Raw genomic sequence first — 24,847 nt, forward strand, 5'->3', positions numbered from 1 at the left:
TTAGTATAGTTTTGCCAGAACATTTTTTAGAATTTGTATCATATGTTAATGTAAAAAATCTTGTGTAATGTAACCTGTGTTTGTTTGTTTGCTGGTTTTTATTGTATTTTTTATACTTGTATTTTTTTTTTGTCATGAAAATAGCCTAAGATGCTGACATGACATTAAATAAAAAATATACTACTACTACTCTGTCTAGTATTGAATAGTCCTGGTTTATCAACAACAGATTGAATTCTTGGATCCCTCCCTCACTCAGAGCACCTTGTTTATAAATGTACAAATATGATTGTCATGAGTAATGATGTTTGATGATCATATCAGTCTAATAAGTGTTCTCTCTCTGTCTCTGTAGCCTCATGAGTTTGACGAGTGCCGGTTGGACATCAGCGTCAATGATAGTGTGTGGTATCTACGTGCTCAGGACCCAGAGCATCGCAACCAATGGATCGATTCCATTGAGCAACACAGGGTGAGTGTCTGTCTCTTTACCCAGCATGCTCTTCTCTCACGCAGCCAGACTATTGACTTATCAGTATTAAGTCTGGTTTCTGGCTGAACCACCTATGTCGATGCAATCTGATCGACATGTTAAACAATCACTGTTTTTTGTTGTTGTTGTTTTTATGTGGCAAATTTGGGTGAATTAATCTGAAATCGGACAAAACAGTCAGACATTACTGTCTTGTTTACCCTGTTACTAAAATAGTACACTCGGAGTGGGTTAGTTACCCGTCTAGAGGTTGCTTGCTGAGTCATAAAACTAAATAATAACGCCTTGAGATGAGAAATCAGAGATAAAAGACTGACTGTGTGTGAGATTATGAATGTGATTCAGACTGTGATTGTCAATCTGAGCGGCTGAGCACTGAAGTGACTTACACACACACACACACACACACACACACAGGAAGTCAGTTTAGGTCACAAACACACAATTCTATGGTAACGCAAATAAAAACAATGAATGTTGATCATATGTGAAACCTCATACAGCAGTTCTCATGTACAAACAAACACGCACGCACGCAATGTGCATGAGTGAACGTATCAGTCGCATAGCTGTAGTAAAATACCCTAGAGAGAAAGGATGTGGGCTGGTAGAGACAGCACAGGGGGTGGGGGTGAGGACAGAAAACTTCTGTGGTGGAAATCAAACTCAAGAAGTGTGGAAAAACAAAAATAATCAAAGACTGATGAGGGGAAACGATATATGAATCATGATATGAGCTACTGAGTGACGAAAAACTTGAGATAAGGTCTTATTGAAGGATTTTATACTCTCTCTCTCTCTCTCTCTCTCTCTCTCTCTCTCTATATATATATACAGTATATCTATATAATTTATTAAATAAAATAATTAAAAAGAAAATAATTGTGTATAATAAATAACCTTAAAACAATAATAATTCTATATTAAAATAAAAATCCTTTAATAAAAAAGTTATATATATATATATATATTGCTCTGCCTCTTTCAGTGTCTGTCTGCTGAGTTTGCACAAGTGTTTGTGTCATGAGGACACACCCTGATCCACATGTGCTTCTGATTTCTTCCGCCCAGGGGAGGGGGAGGGGGTTTCACTCTTACACACACACACACACACACATTTCCCCATCCATTCATTCTTCTCTTGCCTCGAGGATGACCCCTCTCTGATAGTGACTCGCACACACGGCTCTTCTTGGAACAGGCCTCTCTCGGTCTGAATCACTGCTGAAATTCTTCACAAGAACACTTTCCTTCTGTCTTTCATCTCATTAGGGTACAAAGGGAATAGTCCAGAACCACACAGATCAGCTTCAGTAATGATTGTTTTTAATTCAGACCCCATTATATGACATGACAGGTGGATTTTTCACTTTAAAATTGTTTAAAAATCCTGTGCTGCTTGAATCTGACTGCAGAAATAATACATAACATAGTCCGTTTGCACCTTTAATAACAAATCTGTGGCTTGAGTTGCATGAGGATATGACACGGACCCATATGGGTGGAGCTGTTCAGATCTGTTGTTGCAGATTGTGAGTGTAATCTGTCCGTCTAATCAGAGCTGTATTGTGTTAAGCCTTTCACTCTCACTGTCAACACCACACTCTCCCAATAAAGCTACTGGAAATGAGACGTGCGCTTGTGTATCTAAAAGACGTGCTTGATTTCATCTCATATAATCTCTTTTGTGCTTCAAAACATCAGCCCCGACTCGGTCCTCACTAGAGTTATTATCCTAATTCAAATGAAAACCATTACAAAAAAAAATAAAAATAGCTGTCACTTGAAATAAAATAAATGCTCATGGAAATAAAATCAAATTTATTTTGTTTTTTATTCAAATATATTTTTTAATTAATAAAAAAACTATTAAAAAGAGTTCATTCAGTTAGTACTAAAATAACTAAAACTGAAATAAATATACATCTATATTAAAAAAAAATATATATATATATATATATATATGAAAATGTAACCAATTAAAATATAAAAATAGCTAATTGAAAATCTGTGTTATTTTAGCATAATTGAGATGCCATTATAGTTTTTATTAATGTTTTGAATCAGTTTCTAATTTTATTCTATTTTTAGTTTTTGATTTATATTTTTTTTTATTTGAGTTATCAAGTTAACCTAAATTAAAATGAGAAATGTTGCCTTGGCAATTAGCTGAAATAAAGATTTTTAAAAATATTCTATTTACAAGTAAGAAAGATGTTATTTTTTTTAATTCTTTTTTGCTCCAGTTTTAGTCCACTATAATAACCCTGGTCAAAATATTAACAAAAACTATAACAGTATATTAACGATGCTAAAATAAAACTGCACACAATATATTTTAATAATATTGCTGCTGAATTAAAGATGTCACTGATTATAATGCCTTCTCATTTTTTTCTCTCCTGCTGTTTTTTTGCAGTCACTTGGTTAGGTTTATTGATTTTGGGGGGGTTGAGTGAGAGGGAGATGGGGCATTAATGGATGTTATTAAGTCTATCATCAGTCTCTGAGGCTATTGATTGTGTAACAAAGACACAGACGTTATTTTTGATTTCTGATTGGTCAGTGGAGGCGTTATTAATGCCATAGTGACAGTAAGAGTGCGCTTGATTGGCTGGAGTGAATGCAGGACTGACCTGTCTTTGGTTGAGACACTGAATGCTTATTCTCTGGTTCTATCCAGTTACCTCAGATTCTGCCCACTCAACCGTACATGTGCTCACTGTTGCCATCTAGTGCTGGACAATATTTAATTTCTCACTAAAGACAGTGTGTATGTTCTGTATAGCATACTTCAGTAGCATACTACTGAGTTTTTCTATATGCTATCCAAAATGAGGAATACAGTATCCCACAATGCAACATGTTTACCATTCAGTTTCCAGTGTGATGTCTGCTTTAACATTTCTTATGTAACTTGATTTTTCATTTGCCTGCAGATGCCAATTTCACACAGTTTGATTAAAATTGCTAAATATTAGAGATGGCTATTAAAAATATTCCAAATAGCACACAATGTCTGTAATGTCATGTGACAACAATGTAGCAAACGTAGTACTGTTTGAAGTGCTTGTTATTGCATGCTACGTGTTGTTTCTGATTCTAAATTAAAGTTTTAATTTAGCCAAGAACAGAAAACCAAAAAAAAAAAGTTGATTTAATAATCAAATTTATTTAGTAATCAACATTCAAATAAAAATGTAGCTGCACAAACATTTAAATTGCACATAAGCAACTTTTTAATAATAAAATAGGAAGTTTATACTCCAGTTTGAGTGTAAAAAAAAAAAAAAAAAAGGCATTTATCAGTGTCTGTAATAAAACCTTGTTTTCATGACAGATTTATTTAAACATACATTAAATAATAAACATATCACTATCTGGTTAAATTAAAAAAATATTATAAAATGTTTTAATCCAGTCTGTATATTTAGCAAAATGACCTTATCTTTATAGGCTAGATGTTTCTCCAAAACCAAAAATGTTTCACATACTGGTTTTGAAAAATAGTGTATACTATGTAGCATACAGCAAAAAGTACACTAGTATCACATATTGAACATAGCTCGATGAATTCATCTGTGCTTTAGGGTAAAATCTTGTGGTAGATGAACAGAGATATTGATTATTTTTCCCATTCCGTTGTTTTGACTCTTATCTGCTCTTACAGTTGTACATTTATTTAATAATAATAATAGGTTGTTTTGACTGTAAAGTCATGTGTTTACAGGTGGTTCTTATCTACAGGAAAGGTTTGTTTGTGTAGTTGTGTGTGTTCCTATTTCTCTTTGGGCTTTGTGTTCTGTGTGTGTGTGTGTGTGTGTTCAGACTGAACTGGATTCGTTTCAGTATGCGGAACATCACAAGGGAAGTAGTTGATTTTCAGATTGTATTTCATTCCCTCTTTCAGATTGACTGTAATGAGTGAGTTTATTAGCATTGTACAGAGGTCAAATTTGTTCATGTGGAGGAAAGATACAGTAACCTGGGCTTGTGCCATCATGCTCTGCTCAGAAGCCTCGTGGGGAGACAGTCATTGTGTGTGTTTATGCTGCTAAATAAACTCAGAAACTATTTTCAGAGGCTGTTACTCATGAAATGAGACACAGGAGAGCTCTGAGTTCATGGAAAGTGACTCTCTGGACTGTGTGTGTGTGTGTGTGTGTGTGTGAGTGACGTATCCTGAAGATGAAGTGGAAATTGTTCAGGATACACACACCAGTTTATGTTGTTTTTAAAGTGTCATGTTTGTTTGACTGTGTAAATGACAATGTGAATATGAACTGAATATGCAGTCCACACTTCTTATATGTATTTTATATTAATATATGTCTATATATATAATGCATATTAAATATCTATAAAATATATTAATATAAATTATATAACTTGAATATATATATTTTTAATGTAATTTTTGTCTTTATATTTATTATTTTATTACAAAATATAATTATTTTTTATTATATTATTATTATTAAAACTACTTATTTATCAACTATTAACATGGAAGAGATTTGATTTATGACTTGAGGTTTTATTGCCTTGTGACCGACTTTTGAAGCTTTAGTGTAAACACCGCTCCTGGATTTCACATTAACCTCTGTCTCTCTGTGTCTCTGTGTTTAGGCTGAGTCTGGTTATGGCTCTGAGTCCAGTTTGAGGAGACATGGCTCCATGCTGTCCCTCACATCAGCCACCAGCGGATACTCAGCCACCTCCACCTCCTCCTTTAAGGTGAGGACACACATAAAATGTCCATTATTGAGCATTGCCAATATGGTAGTAAGTCATGCCTCTCTACTCTGAACTCATAGTTTGTGTTTATGACCCACAGAAGGGTCACAGTCTGCGGGAGAAGCTGGCAGAGATGGATACGTTTCGAGACATCCTGTGCAGGCAGGTGGACACGCTGCAGAAATTCTTCGACGGCTGCGCTGACGCCGTGACCAAAGACGAGCTCCAGAGAGACAAGAGTGAGTAGACGGAGTGTGTTCTGGTGTGTGTGGGAGAGAGGATATCGAATATGCTGACAGACATGTTTAGACAACGCTGAACCTTATTCAGACTGCAGCGATGTCCAGATTCCTCTGCATTGGTGCCGTCGCTCTCGCTCGCTCTGGATGCATCTGTTGTTACAGCACAAGGGCCTGTTGATTCACACAAATGATCAACTGCCTCTTTTGTTCGTCCTAGTCCTCTCTCGCTGCATTGTGTACTACAGTATGTGAGTGGGCCGATCTGAGCACCACCAACCACAGGGCGATGAGTTCACACTGACTGTGTCTGTGTGTTTTCTCTGCTCAGTCGTGGAGGACGATGAAGATGGTTTCCCTACCACTCGCTCCAATGGAGAATTCCTGCATAACAACAACGGCAGCAAGGAGAAACGTGAGTGTCTTTACTGATTTCTGCAGAATATACCCGAGGTAGCTCGCATGGCGTTAAATCATAAACAAACAAAAACTGATTTCTGCATGTGGGAAACTTCAGCAGGTTTTTCACGCTCAATGAATTCTCTCTGATTCCGCTCGAGGAGACAGTACTGGGGCGCCACTGACATTATGAGCAGTTTGTCCACTTAATTTACTCCAGTGATCCAGTCATTTGAGCCTGCTGTAATGAATTGTGTGACATCTATAACATAAAGTCAGCATGTCTCCAGTGGAGCTGTGTTGAGATGTTTTCATTGAGTTTCTGCATCATTTTTTTTTTTTTGAGGAAATACTATACGTTTCTGTTTTTGTATAATATAACAAAGAACGTCAGATGTTTTGCACTGTGTCCAAACCAAACATGACAAGTTTTTTTTTGTCTTTATTGAAAACTATATATTTGCATGTATGAATTTATAAACTAATTTTGACAGCACTCATTTTTTTGACATCTAAATAATATATATTCAATAGAATGTATATAAATGTCATTTATAAATAAGTTCATAATATGAATATAATATTTTATATATTTTATAGATAAAACAATATTGTATACAATATATAACATATATATATATATATATATATATATTACATTTCAAATTAATTTTATATATATTTATGTGTGTGTGTATGTTTAAAGATAGATAATGCATTTAAACAATATATATTGCATGTAGAATATTAAAAATGTTTTAAAATAGATAACTCTAGCAACTGCTGGTTGGAATAAATACCCAGAAAACACATGGAAGAGATTGCATTGTGCCTGATTTGGCGTCTGTGTAACACTGTCTGGCAAATTAATGTCTTTATGTTTCAGAGTGTGACTGGGTTTGTTTTCTCTCCCCATCAGTATTCCAGTGTTTGAGTCATAAAGGCATTAATGGGATAGATTTTAAAGGAGAGGCCATCACGTTCAAGGCGACCACGGTGGGGATCTTGGCTACGCTTTCTCACTGCATCGACCTGATGGTGAAGAGAGAGGACAGCTGGCAGAAGAGACTGGATAAGGTACGAAGCTCGGGCGTCTGGAGCTCGTCCTTGAGCTGATCAAATCAGAAGAGAGATGGTGGTTCTGTAATTCAGGGCTCTGTTGGCAGGCTGCTGCTGTGATTGTGTCTCTGACAGAGCGAAATATTTCCCTGACTGTGAAAATAAAACACATTTATAGTAGTGTGAAGCTAAAAAAATACCCACAGTTAAGTCATGTGTGAATGGGATCTGGTGTCAAATTATGGTACATCTGCCGTGGCGATTCACAGCTGAAGGTTTTGTAACTTTGGCAGAAATATTTTGCATTGATGCTATATGTGAACAAATAATGATACATTAGTAGGCCGAGCAAAGTAGGGCTTCCATGACTACTTTATACTAAGCAGCTAGTCACCCAGAGCAGAAGACGACTGTTCGCTTTCACGTTATGGTATTCTTTTTTTTTTGTTTACAATTTTTCATTCAAAAATAATGTCACCCACTGACATAGAAGAAATGCAACTGAAGTCAAATGACCCATGGCTAGTCGACACAAGCATCAAATACTGGTGCAACTTATCGACTAGTTTGTGCAAACTGAAATAAAGCTGAAATAAAACATGTAAATATAAATATTGGATAAAAATGTAAACACAAGTTAGACTAACCAAAATAAAATAAGTTAAAGTTTAAGTATTGAAATGATTGAAACAGAATTTTTTATAAAAAAATTGTAAACTTTATAGAAATATAAAAATGACGAAAGAACATAAAATTACTAAAACTAATTAAAATTAAAACTAATTAAAATACTGTACAAATAATACATTAAAAAATTATTAAAACTTCAGCAAAAATCAAAAAGTAAAGTGAAAATATAAAAAAAGATCATTCAAAATATTAATAAATACTGTCATCCTATATAAATAATACATTAAAAAAAATTCTTAAACTAAAATCAAAATGAAAACTGAAAATATAAAAATAAAAGTAAATTGAAAATATCAATAAATATAAAAATTCTATAGAAGCAATATTAAAATGACACTGGAAGAAACTAGAAAAAACTGATATAAGAAGTATTTTGTCAGAGTTTGAGCCAGTCAGAACGTTTTGCATGACACCAGTGTGACAGGACTCTTTTATAATTTTTCATAAATATGCAGCATACATAAAATATTTTTCAAACATGTGCATTTAGCTCTCCTGTTGTAACTACTATAGTTATATAGTGAAATATAATTTTATTTAAATCACTATACTTCCAGTGCCGCTATTGCAAATTCTGCTAGTGCTTGTCATGTCTAGGTAAAAATCATATCTGACATCACCAGAGAGTTTGAGAGATGGAAGCCATACTCATAAACATGGAAAGCTGTGAATAACTGCTGCAGTATCTTTACCAGCAAAGTTCCTCCAGCAGATTTAATGGGTTTCTGTGTGAATGTGAAGCGTGTGATACAGAGGTGGAGCTGAATCCGTCTGCCGATGTGTCGCAGTCAGCAGCATTCAGCACAATACTGACATATACAATCAGAGCGAGAACACAGGCGTTTTGCTTCTGTCTGAACAATGGAGCGCTTCAGGACAATCCTGCACCGATACAGTCTCTCGCTCTGCCCAGATCACACCGAGACAAGATCTACTCACGCCAAGACATTAAACATCACGGTGGCAGAGTGTTTAGTCAGCTAAAGCCGTTCCCCCTCTCTTGCTTCCTACAGGAGATGGAGAAGAGGAGGAGGGTGGAGGAGGCGTATAAATCAGCCCTGTCCGAGCTGAAGAAGAAGTCTCATTTTGGAGGGCCTGATTACGAGGTGGGTTGGGTTTACGCAGATGCATTTGGTGAAGTAGGCAGAGCTGTAAACTGTATGTTCATCTTGTTCTGTCCATCAGGAGGGTCCAAACAGCCTGATCAATGAAGACGAGTTCTTTGATGCTGTAGAGGCTGCTCTGGACCGACAGGACAAAATAGAAGAACAGGTGTGTAATTACAGACATTCACCCTCGCTTTCACAGACAAGGCTAAAGCCTAGTCCAAGACTAAAATGTAAATCTGAGCTGTTTCAACTGAAAGAAATTGCACTAACTGATCTTAAAACATGTCAGTGCCTTTGTTTTGTCTAAAGATGCACACCAGTAATGCTTTTTTCTAAGGCAAAAATATATTAAATAAAATAATTAATGAACAATGCACCTTAATCTGAGCTGCCTACTTTGTCAGCATTTTTGTCAGTCAAGGGAGTCCATTAGATTTTAAAACTCAACCAGTCATTTTATTGGCAAGTTTGCACGATGGACAAACATATATGGTTTAAATAGCACATTAAAACCACACAGTCTGCCCTGGTATCGCTGTTTTGTGTTTGCCTTTTAAATTTGCAGCTAATAATGCTTTGTATTGCTTTTTAATATGATAATTTGCATGTTTAATACCTTCTAGGAATTCTCTTACTTCAAGTCACCTTGAAATCAAAATGCAGCTAATTTGCTTTAATTCATGTTCCTGGTCTTATTATTTATTCGTCTGTATGTTTTTGTATAAAGTGCTGATTAAATGGTATTACATAAATTGTCATTGTTTTTTTTTGAATAAAGTCTTTTCTGTTCACCAACGCTGCAAAAACAGAAATATTGTGCCATATTGTTACAACTCAAAATAAGTGCTTTCTATTGTAATAGATTTTAAAATGTAACTTTATTCCTGTGATGCAAAGCTACATTTTCATTTTGAGTTGTGATTGTGTAAAGCAGTGTTTTTATTATTTATATAATATAGTTTTTAGTAATTGTGTGTGTGTTTATATTTAAGTTAGTGTAGTTTCGTTTCAATTCTAGCTTTTTATTTTATTTTAGTGCTTAAATTTATTTCAGTTCGTTTTCATGGTAGCATTTAAAATTTTCATTTAGTTTTTCTATGTATTTTTTTTTATTTCTCCAATATTTTAATGAACATTTAAAAAATATATAGTTTTAGTTCATGTGAATAGTACAATTAAATAGTAAATCAGTCTATTACTTTTTCAAAATATCATGAAAAATCAGTTTTTCTGGTTTGTATAACATCACACGTCTTCATATAATCTAATAAAGCTCTTCTACTGTATGATATCATTAATAATGGAGCACATTCAGTGACTCGGCACAGTTTGGCCTGTAAAGGCACCATATACTCTTACCATGCTTTAATACAGTGACTTACCAGAACACTTTCACTGGCCGGATAATTCAGCCGTACCTCCTAACGATCACTGGCGCAGTCAATAGTGGTGCATCATGGGTAGAATTACTTGTACCATTGCCTAGTACCTCTGTGTTTCAGCCCTCACTTGACTTCTAGCTCTTGTTTTTGTCTCTGTCTCCAGCTACTGTCGAAAACTTCAACATCGTGGAGACGCTGTCCGATACCGCCATCATCATCTACCAGACTCATAAGGTGAGAGGAGTGCGGGGCTGTCTCCAAGGCACTTCCTCGCAGTGATTCGATTGATTCTGACGGAGTGTTTTGTGTGTTGCTCCGTGTAGAGAGTGTGGCCAGCGTCCCAGAGAGACGTCTTGTACCTGTCTGCCATTCGTAAGCTTATAGCCAATAACGAGAGCGATCCAGACACATGGCTCGTCTGCAACTTCTCAGTGGAGCACGAGAATGCCCAGGTGAGTCTGGTCTCCATGGCAACCGCTGAGTCAGTCTGTCTGTTTAACGAGTTTGGTGCAACATTTAATGCATTCGGGGGTGGGTCAATTCTGACTTGTATATATTTATGGCTCACTGTTTTGTTGTTTTTGTCCTGGTGTAGCCAAACAACAGATGTGTTCGTGCTAAAATCAACATTGCGATGATCTGCCAGACGCTGGTCAGTCCACCAGAGGGAGACAAAGAGATCAGCAGAGACAACATCCTGTGCAAAATCACATACGTGGCCAACGGTTAGAGGAACCGCTCTCACCTTTAATCTTAATAAAATAGCTATTCAATTACCCAAGTAAGATAAAGAAAAATATTCGTATTGAATAAATGTATGAATATATAAATACGTTTGTTTGTTGTGGCTGCAGTGAATCCTGGTGGCTGGGCTCCTGCGTCTGTCCTGAGGGCCGTCGCGAAGAGAGAATATCCCAAATTCCTCAAGCGCTTCACTTCCTACGTCCAGGAGAAAACTGCGGGAAAGCCCATCCTCTTCTGAGCACCAGGTGCCCCAGACTACACCTGATGACTTTAACTGTCAGCAGTGACAGCAGTAGTGAAAAACAGATTAGCCAGAGTCAGACTTTTAACTTTTAACTCTAAAGTAAATGTATTATTTACTTTAGATTATATTATTATTGTTCTTTTTAATCATGAATAATTGTATTATTATACTATTTGTTATATATACTGTGTATAAATATATATACTACGTCCACGAGAAAACTGCGGGAAAGCCCATCCTCTTCTGAGCACCAGGTGCCCCAGACTACACCTGATGACTTTAACTGTCAGCAGTGACAGCAGTAGTGAAAAACAGATTAGCCAGAGTCAGACTTTTAACTTTTAACTCTAAAGTAAATGTATTATTTACTTTAGATTATATTATTATTGTTCTTTTTAATCATGAATAATTGTATTATACTATTTGTTATATATACTGTGTATAAATATATATATATATATATATATGCATATGAAGAGTTTATTTGCAAAAACAGATAACTCCGTTTTTGTTTAGTTTTTTCAAAAATCCTGTTTTTATGTTATCATGTTTTATTGTGTTAGTTAGCTGTATTTTTTGTTCTTTTTTGCAGTTTGATTGAGATTAATTGGAATTCACAATGGAAAAACACGATTTTTGAAAATTTTAAAAAAACCGAGTTATCTGTTATTGCAAATTAACTCTTCATATATATATATATAATAAAAATAATAGTAAAATACTAATAGTAATGATAATAATAAATATTACTTGTGTGTTTGTGTGTGTGTGTGTGTGTGTGTGTGTGTGTGTGTGTGTATATATATATATAAATAATGTTTATTATTATCATTACTATTGGTATTTTTTATTATTTTACTATTACTGTTATGATATATTTCATTATATATATTATTCTTTTCACTATAGGTATTTTTTATTATTTCTTTGTTATGCATTTTATTAATTGTTATTATGTATTGAATAATATATTATTATGTTTTATTATTACTGTTAGTGTTGTTGTTGTAATTATGTATTGTATTAGTTATGGTACTCTATTATTACTGTTAGTGTTGTTGTTGTAATTATGTATTGTATTAGTTATGGTACTCTTTATCTAATAATAATAATAGTATTTTACTATTATTAATCTTATTATATTATTGATGTTTTTACTATTTATTTCTATGAATTGTTATATATTTAATATATTATTATTGTTTTTTAGTTATTGCTATTTTTACTACTATTATTTTGTATAATTTGTACTATTACTATTATTTAAAAAAAAAAAAAAAAATGATGAAATTCGTTATTTTTGATTGTTTGCAGTTCTGCCGTGGGTGTGCCGGAGCGCCTCCAGTCCCACACACTTCCTCTAGCGACACAGAAGACTCATAACTGGACTCATAACTCCACAGGAAGCCCGGCAGCGGCGGCGGCGGCCCATGGGTAGACGCTTGATGCTGTTCTGTAGCGCCACACTAGCTCACACAGACAGAGGACTAGAGATGCCAAACACCAATGTCTGTCCCATGTTTTCTGGCAGAGATCTATATTGATATGAATATATATGTATGTATGTACGTAAGTTTATATATAACGGAGAGTTTTGAAGCTGAACACATGAGACCGGCTCTGTTTTAGTCTGTTTTTTTTCTGTTTTGAACAAACATTTCAGCGTTGCTTTCGTTGTCCTCGTATAATTGTTCTTTGGGGAAATCAAAGGCATGTTTGTGAGTGAACTCTATGAACCTGTCTTTCGTCTCGATGTTGGCCGTCTCTCTTTTTATGAAGCGCAGTATCTGCCGCTGACGAGGAGGCGTTTCATTTCTCTCTTAGTTATATCCGTGTCTCAGCAGCTGATGTACCGTAGCACAATTCCAGATCGATCGGAACCGGCAGAAATTTTTAATATGTCAGAAAAGGTTTGCATGCAGATTATTTGTATATAATTTCATTATAGCTTCAGACCGTCAGTCGATGCTTTTACCTGACTAATCCGACTCCATATGCCTTAGTGTGTGTGTGTGTGTGTGTGAGACTGAGAGGTGTGTACCGACTCAAACATTTCTAGAAAAGTGCCTCATTATTGATCTTGCTGATCGTACCGCCCACGTCCGTTATATCCGAACTACAGCCACAAACCAACCTGGCGTCCTGTAGTGGTTATACAAAGATCATTTCATAATGATTTCTTACCTCGAGTTATTATTTAAACATGATTTTGCAATCAGACTGAGTCGTCAGAAGAGCATCCTCTTATTGGAGGAGCCCTGACGCCAATCAAATTCACTGTCCAATAGGGAGATGCGGTTCAAATTTGGGGCGTAGATGATACGTAGCTGTAGATCAGGTAGAATTAGTTGCATTTATTTCTTTTTTCCTAATGAAATGTATTCTTCTAAAGTGAAAAACTAAATCTCAAGCATTAATAAACAATCTTACAAGGCACAAACTGGCAAATATGTTCTTGCTCAGTATTTTTGTCTCATTTCCCAGTAAAAATATCTACAAATTCTTGAATCAAGATACATTTACTTGAGAAGCAAAATTAAGATAAGTCGTTTTCTTAAAGAATTATGCTTAAATCAAGAGTCAGTGGCGTATATTATTTTATGCTTAAAATAAGAAAACAAAAATATTCAGATCTTTTTGTTTCCCCTTTGAATTAAATATTTTTAGCCCACTGACTGATATTTTTCTTGATTTAAGGGTGATTTCACTTTATTTTGATAAATTTTTCAGAAAAGGTTTGCATTTTGCATCTACAGTATAAAATACAATTTCTTCAAATGTTAGTTAGATAGCAGTCTTGTTTTCTGAAAAAAAATTTGAGATAATTCTTAAAACAAGAAAAAAATTAATCTCAGTGGGGTTAAAAAATATATTTTTTCCCCTTTGAATTGTTTTTTTTTTATCCCACTGCCAAATATTATTGTTTTAATTCACTTAATTTACATTAATTTTTCAGAAAATGTTTGCATATATTTTGCATCTACAGAAAGTAAAATGACTTGATCAAATTTGTATATGCTTAAAACAAGAAAATTATTGTTTTAAGAAAATGTTTGCCGATATTTTGCATCTCCAATAAATTTGACGATTTAAGAATTTTTAGATATTTATACTGGAAAACGAGACCAAAAAAAAAAAAAGAGCAAGAAAATATTTTTTTGCAAAACAAGAGCTTTTACATTTTTTGCTAAACGTTTTCATCGGTCAAACTGTTCCCATGATAGACTGTTAAAGACACCGTAGAGCAACATCTGAGTATTTACGATTTATAAAACGCCACACTCCTACAACTTAACCATTCCAGACCCTCGCTGAACCCGAATGTACGAATCCACCGGAATGAAACCATGAAGCTGAATGTGTTACTTTACCAAACGTACACCTGATTTCCCCACCGAGGTGACCGCTTGCTGATTGGAGCGGATTTCGGTGGAAACAGCCAATCAGGAGAGGCGTTCTGCTTTTGTGTGCGGCCGTCTAATACAGCCTAGTGTGTTATTAGTTGCATTTGCACTGAATGTAATGTCGTTGGGGTTCAGATGTTTCGTGTACATAATAACGTGTCACACTAAAGGTGTAAGGATGAACATGTACTGTGAATAGAGTGCGGCACCGCAGCCCCGTGTAGAGGAATAAAATGATTGACATCTTTCTGCACTTCTGACTCTTGTGTCATTCATTTCTTTTGTGCAATTAATGCTTGTTTGGATCCATATTTTCTTTTATTTAGGAGTTTTAAAACTCTCAAATAAGTGATTTTTTCGCATGCAACCTCAGTATTTGATTCAGATATTGTTTAAAGTGTAGATTATTTATTGATTTATAATACATTTAGCTTATTTGTAATACTTCATTTGTTGTTAAACATGTAAATGGTCACAGTTACAGTCTGTTATTGACTACTTTGCCACTAACCAATGAAATGTGCCGTGGGCGGAGCGATACGTGTAGCCCCGCCCTATTCTGCAAGCATACTTAAATTAAACTGCAGATTTTAAAGTTGTCATGGCAAGAAAAATCTTATTTTTCTTTCATCTTTTGAAAGGTCTTTGTACCATTAAAACATTCAGCCCCGACAAGCTGCCCAATAAAAACAGATCATTTCAAAATGAGTGTTGAAAACAACTTTGACAAATATATGAAAAAAATATATACATTTATATACATAAAAAGTATAAGCGAACCTTAGATATGTTCAAGTAAAAATGCAAATTAAATTAATACATAGTATTATATGTATAAATAATCTTGGGCTTTAAAAAAATGTGATGCTATTTTAGCCGAGTGAAATGTGAAATGACAAAACAAGGACTAAATTTAAAGAAAGTCACTAAATTTATAGGCAATTCTTGTAAAATAAAAAAATCTATTGTACACAGAATACAAATAATACTCTGTTCATGTTCATTTGTCCAGTTTAATTCTTTTAAAACAGTTAATTATCAAAACTACTGTGATAATTTAAAAATATGCTCATCTGATCAGTGGTTTAGCGAGAAATAAGCAAGACAAAGCAAGTTTAAAAGACACAGATATGGCTTCATCAGCACTTTCTATGGCCAGAAATCTATTGTACACAGAATACAAATAATACTCTGTTCATGTTCATTTGTCCAGTTTAATTCTTTTAAAACAGTTAATTATCAAAACTACTGTGATAATTTAAAAATATGCTCATCTGATCAGTGGTTTAGCGAGAAATAAGCAAGACAAAGCAAGTTTAAAAGACACAGATATGGCTTCATCAGCACTTTCTATGGCCAGAAAGCGAAAGGATTTGCTTTCGTTGACAAAAAGTCATGCATTCATTCAGAGGCAACAGAAATGCAACACCATCAGACCCATTTCTTTACACACATAACACACATTCACACTCTGCCTATTATATTACAGTAGCACCTCGTTTACAAGGTCCGTCAGTGGAGTTTGTCACAGTGAGTTTGGCGTGATCAATTAAACACATTCATTCAGAGACTGACGATCCAAACCGCAAAATCCCCATCAAACTGATCCGAGATCATGATTTAGTCTAGAAATTTTCCACCGGTGTGCAAAAAAGCCTGTTTTCACGTCCCATTTTCTGCAGTTTTCACTATCAAGCAATATAAACTTTGACTTGTTTTGACTTCAGTTTGTACCAGGTTTTGACTAATCTTGAGCAAGTAACGGTTTTAGCTTTTAGTGCAAGACTAAACAGACACAGACTGAGCGAAACGAGCAGCAATCGAGTCACAAACGCAGCAGAATCTCGCTCATTTACTCAAACATCAAGCATTAGTATTTCCCAGCTGCTTCACAGAAGAGAACTCCTCCAGACATCTGTCACTCCTGCAGGCCGTGTCTTCACGAGAAGCCACACAGACTCCGTTTCCCAGAGTTCTCTGTGCTTCAGGAAGCTTCATTCGGCTGCGGTTCAGTCTCTCGAAGATTGGCTTTTGACCTGTTAGAGTAAAAACACTTTAGAATCTAAACAAAACTATATAATGTAAAATCATACTGCAATACAAATATTAATAAATATCTTAACATTATAAATGCAATCATGTTAATATTACTAGACAATTTATGTAAATTATGACATTTAAAAAATTTTTGGGGTGAACTATCCCTTTAATGTTTTTATTATTTTTATTATGAAATGATACTCTAAATAAGAAACTAAATGTGCCAGCAGGTGGCGGTAAATGTCTTCATTCGATTCATTCAAACGGTTGATTCATTCAGGAATGAAGTACCCGGCTCTCTTTATGGATGGATCTTTGAATCATTGATTCAAATGATTCGTTCAAAACGCGGATTCATTCAGAAACTAAACACCGCTGTGTTGCTCGATGCAGCACAACAGTTCTGCTATGGCTTTAAACGTAATACGTTTTCTGCAAAATTGAGCAAAAACACATAATATTGTGTTTAAAATATAACATAATATCAACTTATTGACTGAACTGTTGTATAGAATCACATTTAAGCTTGTGATATTCGGGACAAAATCAGCACTTGTGTAATATTGCTCTCGCTGCTGATATCGTATGATATAAATACGAGACAAAATCTCATACGGGGCATTTTTTGCCACAATATCTTGAATTTTAGGGCATAACTGCATTTATGGAGTTATTTCCCTGCAGTCATCTGTATGAAATGTAAGATGATGTACAGGTCTGGGGGCGGGGCCAGTGCATTAACTGCATTAAGAGATTTTAATCTCGTTTTTTTTTACATAACTAATTAAATTAAGTTAACGCGTTAAACTGACAGCCCTAATATATACTGTATATGTAAATACTAGAAATTGAATAAAATTTGTAATATTAGGTCATTCCAAAACAATGTAAAATCATGTCATATAAATATTTTTATATTGTCAATAATAAAAAGTAATTCTTGTGTCTGCGCCAATAGCCTTGAGAGCAGTGCGCTGACATACAGAGCCGTTGTGCTGCAGGCGTCCCAAGTTCGAATCCCGACTCGAGGGCTTTTCCCGATCCCACCCCACTATCTCTCTCCTACTTTGTTTCTGAGAAGACTAAATGTGAACTAAAAGTAAAACATTTATGATCACAAATATGTAGAATATAAAAAAATAATTAAAGATCATTTGTGTTTATAGAAAGAAAAGATTTTTGTATGCTTATGTCACTGCTCAAATTATTGATGCAGGAGTGTGCTGTACCTGTTGTGAGTCATGTGACTCTTGACGAGGTGTCCGGCGGCGAGTGCGGCCATCAGAGAGAGCTCTCCGGCCAGAACCGTGGCACAGACGATCCGCGCCAGCGTCCGCGAGTTCTCACCGGGACACTGATCGCTGGAGCCGTGAACTCCCAACATCTGATCAACACACAGAGAAGGGCGTTTAGCTCATCTAGAGCTCTTGTGTTGTTCAAGTGTGTGTGTGTTACCTGTAAACAGGCGTGTTGTGCGGGCAGCCCGGTTCCTCCTCCCACAGTTCCCAGCTCTAATGACGGCATCGTGCAGGACAAATACAGATCCTCTCCATCCGTCCCGACACACTCCATCAGAGTAATGCAGTTACTGCTGCCCACCGTCTGCGCCGGATCCTACACAAACATATAAACAACAATACAGACAAATTATATAGCAATCATATAATAATTAATAGTAAATGTTATAATTTTAATTAATATAATTTTATAAATGCATACATTATAATAAATTCTAATATTCACAATGCATAACATGATAAATTGCAGACAATATGATCAGGAATATGTGTATTAATAAAGCAAATGTCATATTAAGAGCTGTAGGTCGCACGCACCTGTCCGCAGGCGATGTAAATGGCTGTTACGATGTTTGCCGCATGAGCGTTGAAACCCCCGATGCTTCCGGCCATCGCTGAACCCACCAGATTCTTACTGATGTTCAGCTCCACCAGAGCCGCTGTGCTGCTCTTCAACACCTGCAAACACAGTCAACTGATGTTGAAGTTTACATTTCCATTTGCATTTCATGCACTGAACTGATTTAGAAGGATACATCTTTACACTTTAAAGTGAAACATCCTGAGATTTTTGGCTTCTTGTCGCCCCCTAGAGGAACAGTAGCTATCTTTCCCTTAGCAAACTCAGATCTTAAACCGGTCTGACCTCTCCGACGACTCGTGCCGGTATGACGGCTTCACACACGGTGGACTTTCCTCTGCCGTGGATCCAGTTGACAGCGGCTGGTTTTTTATCGGTGCAGTAGTTCCCGCTGACGGCTAGCAGACGCATGTCAGGATAACGCTCCTGAAGTCTGTCGAGAGCCTGTTCTGTTCCCTACAGACACAACCACCGTTACTCTAAACCTTCATGTCACGCATGCATCAACCATATGAAAGGACCATCACATTTTTGGTCGCTGTATTTTAGAGTGAAATAATCAGAGGGAAATCATGTAAGACAGCACTCCTATTGATTAAACAATATATATATATATAATTGAACAATTATGAAATAATTATAATAATTGAAATTGAATTTAATATTTGTATTATTATTATTATCTTGTTTCAATATAATAATGGAACAATAAAATAAGCAATTGAATAATTTGTATACTTATTAGAAAAAATAATGTGTAATACTGTCAATAAAAATATATATTTTACTATAGATAATAAATATATTCATACTATAAATTGAATAATACTTATACTATGTATAAACAAACTAATAATATTTGTATTGATTATTATAATCTTGTTTTAATATGAGACTGATTGCTAAATAAAAAAAAGAAAATGTACATAAATCATATATCAGGCACTCAAACTGAAAAATTACAGTAGAATATAAAAGTTCATTTAAAGCGGTTATTCGATGTACCTGTTGTGAGTCATGTGACTCTTGACGAGGTGTCCGGCGGCGAGTGCGGCCATCAGAGAGAGCTCTCCGGCCAGAACCGTGGCACAGACGATCCGCGCCAGCGTCCGCGAGTTCTCACCGGGACACTGATCGCTGGAGCCGTGAACTCCCAACATCTGATCAACACACAGAGAAGGGCGTTTAGCTCATCTAGAGCTCTTGTGTTGTTCAAGTGTGTGTGTGTTACCTGTAAACAGGCGTGTTGTGCGGGCAGCCCGGTTCCTCCTCCCACAGTTCCCAGCTCTAATGACGGCATCGTGCAGGACAAATACAGATCCTCTCCATCCGTCCCGACACACTCCATCAGAGTAATGCAGTTACTGCTGCCCACCGTCTGCGCCGGATCCTACACAAACATATAAACAACAATACAGACAAATTATATAGCAATCATATAATAATTAATAGTAAATGTTATAATTTTAATTAATATAATTTTATAAATGCATACATTATAATAAATTCTAATATTCACAATGCATAACATGATAAATTGCAGACAATATGATCAGGAATATGTGTATTAATAAAGGCAATGTCATATAAGTAGGTCTCACGCACCTGTCCGCAGGCGATGTAAATGGCTGTTACGATGTTTGCCGCATGAGCGTTGAAACCCCCGATGCTTCCGGCCATCGCTGAACCCACCAGATTCTTACTGATGTTCAGCTCCACCAGAGCCGCTGTGCTGCTCTTCAACACCTGCAAACACAGTCAACTGATGTTGAAGTTTACATTTCCATTTGCATTTCATGCACTGAACTGATTTAGAAGGATACATCTTTACACTTTAAAGTGAAACATCCTGAGATTTTTGGCTTCTTGTCGCCCCCTAGAGGAACAGTAGCTATCTTTCCCTTAGCAAACTCAGATCTTAAACCGGTCTGACCTCTCCGACGACTCGTGCCGGTATGATGGCTTCACACACGGTGGACTTTCCTCTGCCGTGGATCCAGTTGACAGCGGCTGGTTTTTTATCGGTGCAGTAGTTCCCGCTGACGGCTAGCAGACGCATGTCAGGATAACGCTCCTGAAGTCTGCTCAGAGCCTGTTCTGTTCCCTACACAGACCAAAACACACAACCATTGTACCTCGAAACCTTCATGTCACAAAAACATAAGCAACTATTATTATTGTTTCGATATGTAATAATTGAACAATAAAATAAATATATGTAAACTTGTTACGCATTTAGAAAATAAGAAAAAATGTGTACTATTTTCAATTATTATTTATATGTATGATCTATATAATTGTAATTATTATTATTATTATAGGAAAATATATATACAATATATATTATTTATATATAATATAATGTTCGTATTATTATCATCTTGTTTGATATGAGACTGCTAAATAAAATGTGAAAAAAATGTATTTATGGCCAATATTATATATTACTTAAAGGGGTCCTTTACAATAATAAATACAACATCAGGTTCCCAATTCCAGCCCATGTTCCGAAGTGAAGTAAACTTCAACAGATTTCCCCTGCTCAGGGAGTAGGTAGCAATGGACACTGTGTAGGGAGCATGCCGATCAGAACACAGTTCATGCACGTAGCTCACGCAGGACTAGATTAACCGCTGGGCTACATGTGAGCCGTTTGTGCCAGCCTGGGGAGAAAGGTATTGTAATAATGTAAAGTATGTGAAAAATAATGTGTTTTTCGAACCACCAAGCATGAGAGCATGTTCTAGTACACCCCCAAAACAAAATCAAGACTTTGTAAAAGAGCATAATAGGACCCCTTTAAGAGAAATGTACTGAAAGCTGTCATTGGATTGTGTTTATAGAAATAAGTTTTCCTATGATTGCGTCACTGCCCTCATATTGGTAAAGGTATGTATTTTAATATAATAGTGCATTTCAAATAGAGCAGGAACATCTATTATAGTCAGTACAGGAGTAAAGGTCATCTCCTCTGTGACCCATAAATCTGCTGTAATACGAGAGACGCTCGAGTTCTGGTTCATCACACACACACACACATACCTTTGACAGCATGTTCATGCCCATGGCGTCTCCGGTCTGAGACTGGAAGCGGATGTACAGGTTCCTCCCGGCCAAACTGGCCTGCAGCCGGTCCAGACGAGCAAACCTGAGAAACACACAGAGCTGAAGTTATCCTGAGCACTGGAATCTATCCCACAGCAGTGCTATATTAGATTTCTTCTGTAAGTGACCTTTGCCCTCTGACCTGCTGGTGTGATCGAAGGCCTGTTTGATGGCACTGAACCCTTCTGGACTCTCCAGCCAGCCCTTGACCTCCGCCGCTCGACACGCCGACGGCATCTGAACAACCGGCCCTCGAGTCATTCCATCCGCCAGAACACGACTGCTCACGCCACCCGACAACTACAGACACACCAGAGAAACGGCGCTTAGTGAGGAGACACTTAACAGCAGAGAGAAAGAAACCCAATCAATGATTGTGCAAAATAAAATAAATACAATGGATATGTCAACAAAACAAAGACAGGAAAACAACAATGAAATAATTCTAAAAAATTTAATTTTTAAAAATAAGCAGAAAGACAATGAAAAAAATCAACAAACGGAAAAAACAAAAAGAATAAACATCAAAAAATGGAAGAACGAATCAACAAAAAAAGGAAGTAAAAATTTAAACAGAATGAACAGAAGATCAAACAAAGAACAAATCAAAAGAAGAAAAAAAAACGATGTGCAAAATAAAATGAATAAATCAACAAAGGGAAAAATAATCAATAAATGAACAAATGAAAAAAGAAACTGAAATTAAAGTGAAAGAAAGAACAAATAAACACATAAATATAAAAAAAGAATGATCACAAACAAATGAATAAACAACAGAAATCAAAACAAAGAAAAAATAAACAAGGAAAAAACAAGAGAACAAAAAAGCTGAAATAGTGAACAAAAATTTAAAAAATTTAATTCATCAAGTAAAAGAATGAACAAAAAAACAAAAAAACAAAGAACGAATGTGCAAAAGTTATTAAAAATGAAAAAGATCAACAAAAGAAAGAAGAGGATAAACAACAAATAAATGGAAATATCAAAGAAAAGAAACAACAAAGAAACAAATGAAAGAACAAACAAACAAATGAATATACACCAGAAACCAAAATGAAGAATGCCTGAACAAGCAAACAAATTAATAAACATAAATCAAAACAAATTAACAAAAGAATCAATTAATCAGCCAAAGAAAGAACAAATGAACGAGCAAAAGAAAGAACAGAAATAGAAATGGAATAGTAGTAGAATGTCATTCATTTATTTCTTTTGGGTTTTTTCTCATTATACATTTACTTTATTAATATAAAATAACCCCATGACTCACTGTGACGGCTCTGCATCCTCGGTTAGTGCTGGCCACTAAACAGCCTTCTGTTGTTGCCATGGGGACGTGGAATTCTTTCCCGTCCAATAGGAGTGGTCCAGCCACACCCACTGGCACAGGTACATAGCCAATCACATTCTCACAGTTGGTGCCAATCACCTGAGAACGAGGAAACAACATTAAACATCCATTCAGCTGTGACGTCATCACACATGTGACCCTGGATCTCCGGAGCAGCACCTTCGAGTAATCGTAGTGTCTGTAGGGCAGGTTCTCCAGCGCGGACGCCTCCGGGAGTTTGGCAGACAGCATTTCTCTGCGTATGGCCACACCTCTCTCTGGACTCTCCATCACTGCTTCCAGACGGTATCCCAGAATGCCCCTGCACTCCACTAATGCCATCACCTCAGCGTTAGTCAGGCAACGAGCCCCTCTCTGAAAGAAGACAAAAAGATCATGTAAATCACATGAAGTTTGGTTAATTATTGACTAATAACTTCAGGGTCTTTAACAAACAACAAGACACAAAAAAAGAAACAAAGCAAAAAGAAACAATTTATAAATTATCTAAGAAAGAAAAGAAACAAAAAGAACAAATGGAAGAACAAATACAAGAACAAAAGAAAGATAGAACAGGAGAACAAGTGACAGAAATAGTGAACAAAAGATCAAAGAATGAACGAATGAAAGAAAGTTAGAGAATGAATGTCCAAAAGAAAATACAAAAAAAATAAGAATAAATTAAAACCAAGAAAAGATTAAAAAAATAATTAACAAATGTAAGGAATAAAAGAATTTAAAAAATGGAAAAACAAATCCGTTAATAAACATGAGAAAACAAAACAATGAATAAATCATATAAAATGAGCAAGTGAAGAAAGAGCTAACATAAAGCAGATGAAGTTAAGATCAGTTAACATGCATGTGACTGACTGATGAATTACTTTGGGGTCTTTAAGAATCATCAGACATTCGTCCACAGGGCGGCGCTGGTGAGACTGGAGCTCATCGTTTTTTTCCTCCTCATTGTTTCCGTCTGACAGATCAAGCAGCTCTTGATCAGTTTTATTCGTAGGGACCCCCATCAGGGCTTTGGGCGGGGCCAAATCCCTCTGACAGCACTCCTCTCCTCCTCTCCTATTGGTCAGGAAGCAGTTGGGTGTGGCCACATAGGATTTAATAGACAGGGAGGATTCTGTTTCGGCCTGCTCGAAAAACACGTACTTGGCCGCCAGTAACAGAGCGAGAGAGAGCGTGATGACTTGCTCCAGATCCACACTGAGAGAAAGAAGGAGATTATTATTAATGATTGAATAGAGGAGTTTTCATTCTCAACCGTGTGATGTTTCTCAGCTCGTACCTGGACATGGTTCTGTCGGACTCCATGTTCGGTGCAGGCAGAACCACATCTGAACTGCTCATGTTGTGTGTCGGAGATTCAGTCACGAGTCGACTGCGAGCATGAACCAGCGCCAGACCCAAAGACTGAAGCAAACGCAAACCAGAACAGTCAAATAGACATCAGTAAGGCTGCATTTCTTGAATTAAAAATATAGTAAAAACAGTCATATTGTGATTTTTTTTTTGCCATTTAAAATACATTTTTATGTGAATATATGCTAAAATGTAATTGATTTCTGTGATGCGCAGCTGTATTTTCAGCATCATTACTCCAGTCTTCAGTGTCACATGATCTTCAGAAATCATTCTATATTGCTGCTTGAGAAACATTTCTGATTTTTATTCATGTTGAAAACAGTTGTGCTGCTGAACATTTTTGCGGAAACTGTGATACATTTATTGTTCAGGATTCTTTGATGAATAGAAATTTCAAAAGAACAATTTATTTTAAACAGATTTTTTTAACATTCAGTCTTTACTGTCACTTTTGATTCATTTAAAGGGTCAGTTCACCCAAAATTCTGTCATTAATTACTCACCCTCTTGCCGTTCCAAACCCGTAAGACCTTCGTTCATCTTTGGAACACAAATTAAGATATTTTTGATGAAATCTGAGAGCTCTCTGACCCTCCCATAGACAGCAAGGGTACTAC

General features: G+C 36.0%; 2 protein-coding genes across 2 annotated transcripts in view; one reads left to right on the forward strand and one right to left on the reverse strand.

The window, feature by feature from the left end:
• LOC107585691 (collagen type IV alpha-3-binding protein-like) overlaps positions 1-13,807 on the forward strand; it is a 30,237-nt gene extending 16,430 nt beyond the window's left edge. The window contains exons 3-15 of the mRNA XM_016272818.1: positions 356-472; positions 5,123-5,230; positions 5,331-5,469; positions 5,801-5,884; positions 6,788-6,945; positions 8,631-8,723; positions 8,803-8,956; positions 10,101-10,165; positions 10,247-10,342; positions 10,432-10,560; positions 10,704-10,833; positions 10,963-11,097; positions 12,411-13,807. Coding sequence (XP_016128304.1) covers positions 356-472; positions 5,123-5,230; positions 5,331-5,469; positions 5,801-5,884; positions 6,788-6,945; positions 8,631-8,723; positions 8,803-8,956; positions 10,101-10,165; positions 10,247-10,342; positions 10,432-10,560; positions 10,704-10,833; positions 10,963-11,090 — 1,401 coding nt within the window. The 3' untranslated portion in view covers positions 11,091-11,097; positions 12,411-13,807. The remainder of the gene's footprint in view (positions 1-355; positions 473-5,122; positions 5,231-5,330; positions 5,470-5,800; positions 5,885-6,787; positions 6,946-8,630; positions 8,724-8,802; positions 8,957-10,100; positions 10,166-10,246; positions 10,343-10,431; positions 10,561-10,703; positions 10,834-10,962; positions 11,098-12,410) is intronic.
• A 1,927-nt stretch (positions 13,808-15,734) lies between these two features.
• The window catches only part of LOC107585692 (3-hydroxy-3-methylglutaryl-coenzyme A reductase-like), a 15,114-nt gene continuing 6,001 nt past the window's right edge, over positions 15,735-24,847 (reverse strand). The window contains exons 7-17 of the mRNA XM_016272819.1: positions 24,154-24,278; positions 23,738-24,071; positions 23,034-23,228; positions 22,794-22,952; positions 21,666-21,823; positions 21,461-21,566; positions 20,352-20,522; positions 20,024-20,164; positions 19,650-19,808; positions 19,424-19,578; positions 15,735-16,536 (exon numbers count right to left, since the gene is read on the reverse strand). Coding sequence (XP_016128305.1) covers positions 16,485-16,536; positions 19,424-19,578; positions 19,650-19,808; positions 20,024-20,164; positions 20,352-20,522; positions 21,461-21,566; positions 21,666-21,823; positions 22,794-22,952; positions 23,034-23,228; positions 23,738-24,071; positions 24,154-24,278 — 1,755 coding nt within the window. The 3' untranslated portion in view covers positions 15,735-16,484. The remainder of the gene's footprint in view (positions 16,537-19,423; positions 19,579-19,649; positions 19,809-20,023; positions 20,165-20,351; positions 20,523-21,460; positions 21,567-21,665; positions 21,824-22,793; positions 22,953-23,033; positions 23,229-23,737; positions 24,072-24,153; positions 24,279-24,847) is intronic.

Source organism: Sinocyclocheilus grahami, unplaced genomic scaffold, assembly GCF_001515645.1.
Source record: "Sinocyclocheilus grahami isolate Dianchi unplaced genomic scaffold, SAMN03320097.WGS_v1.1 scaffold73.1, whole genome shotgun sequence".
Lineage (NCBI taxonomy): Eukaryota > Metazoa > Chordata > Actinopteri > Cypriniformes > Cyprinidae > Sinocyclocheilus > Sinocyclocheilus grahami.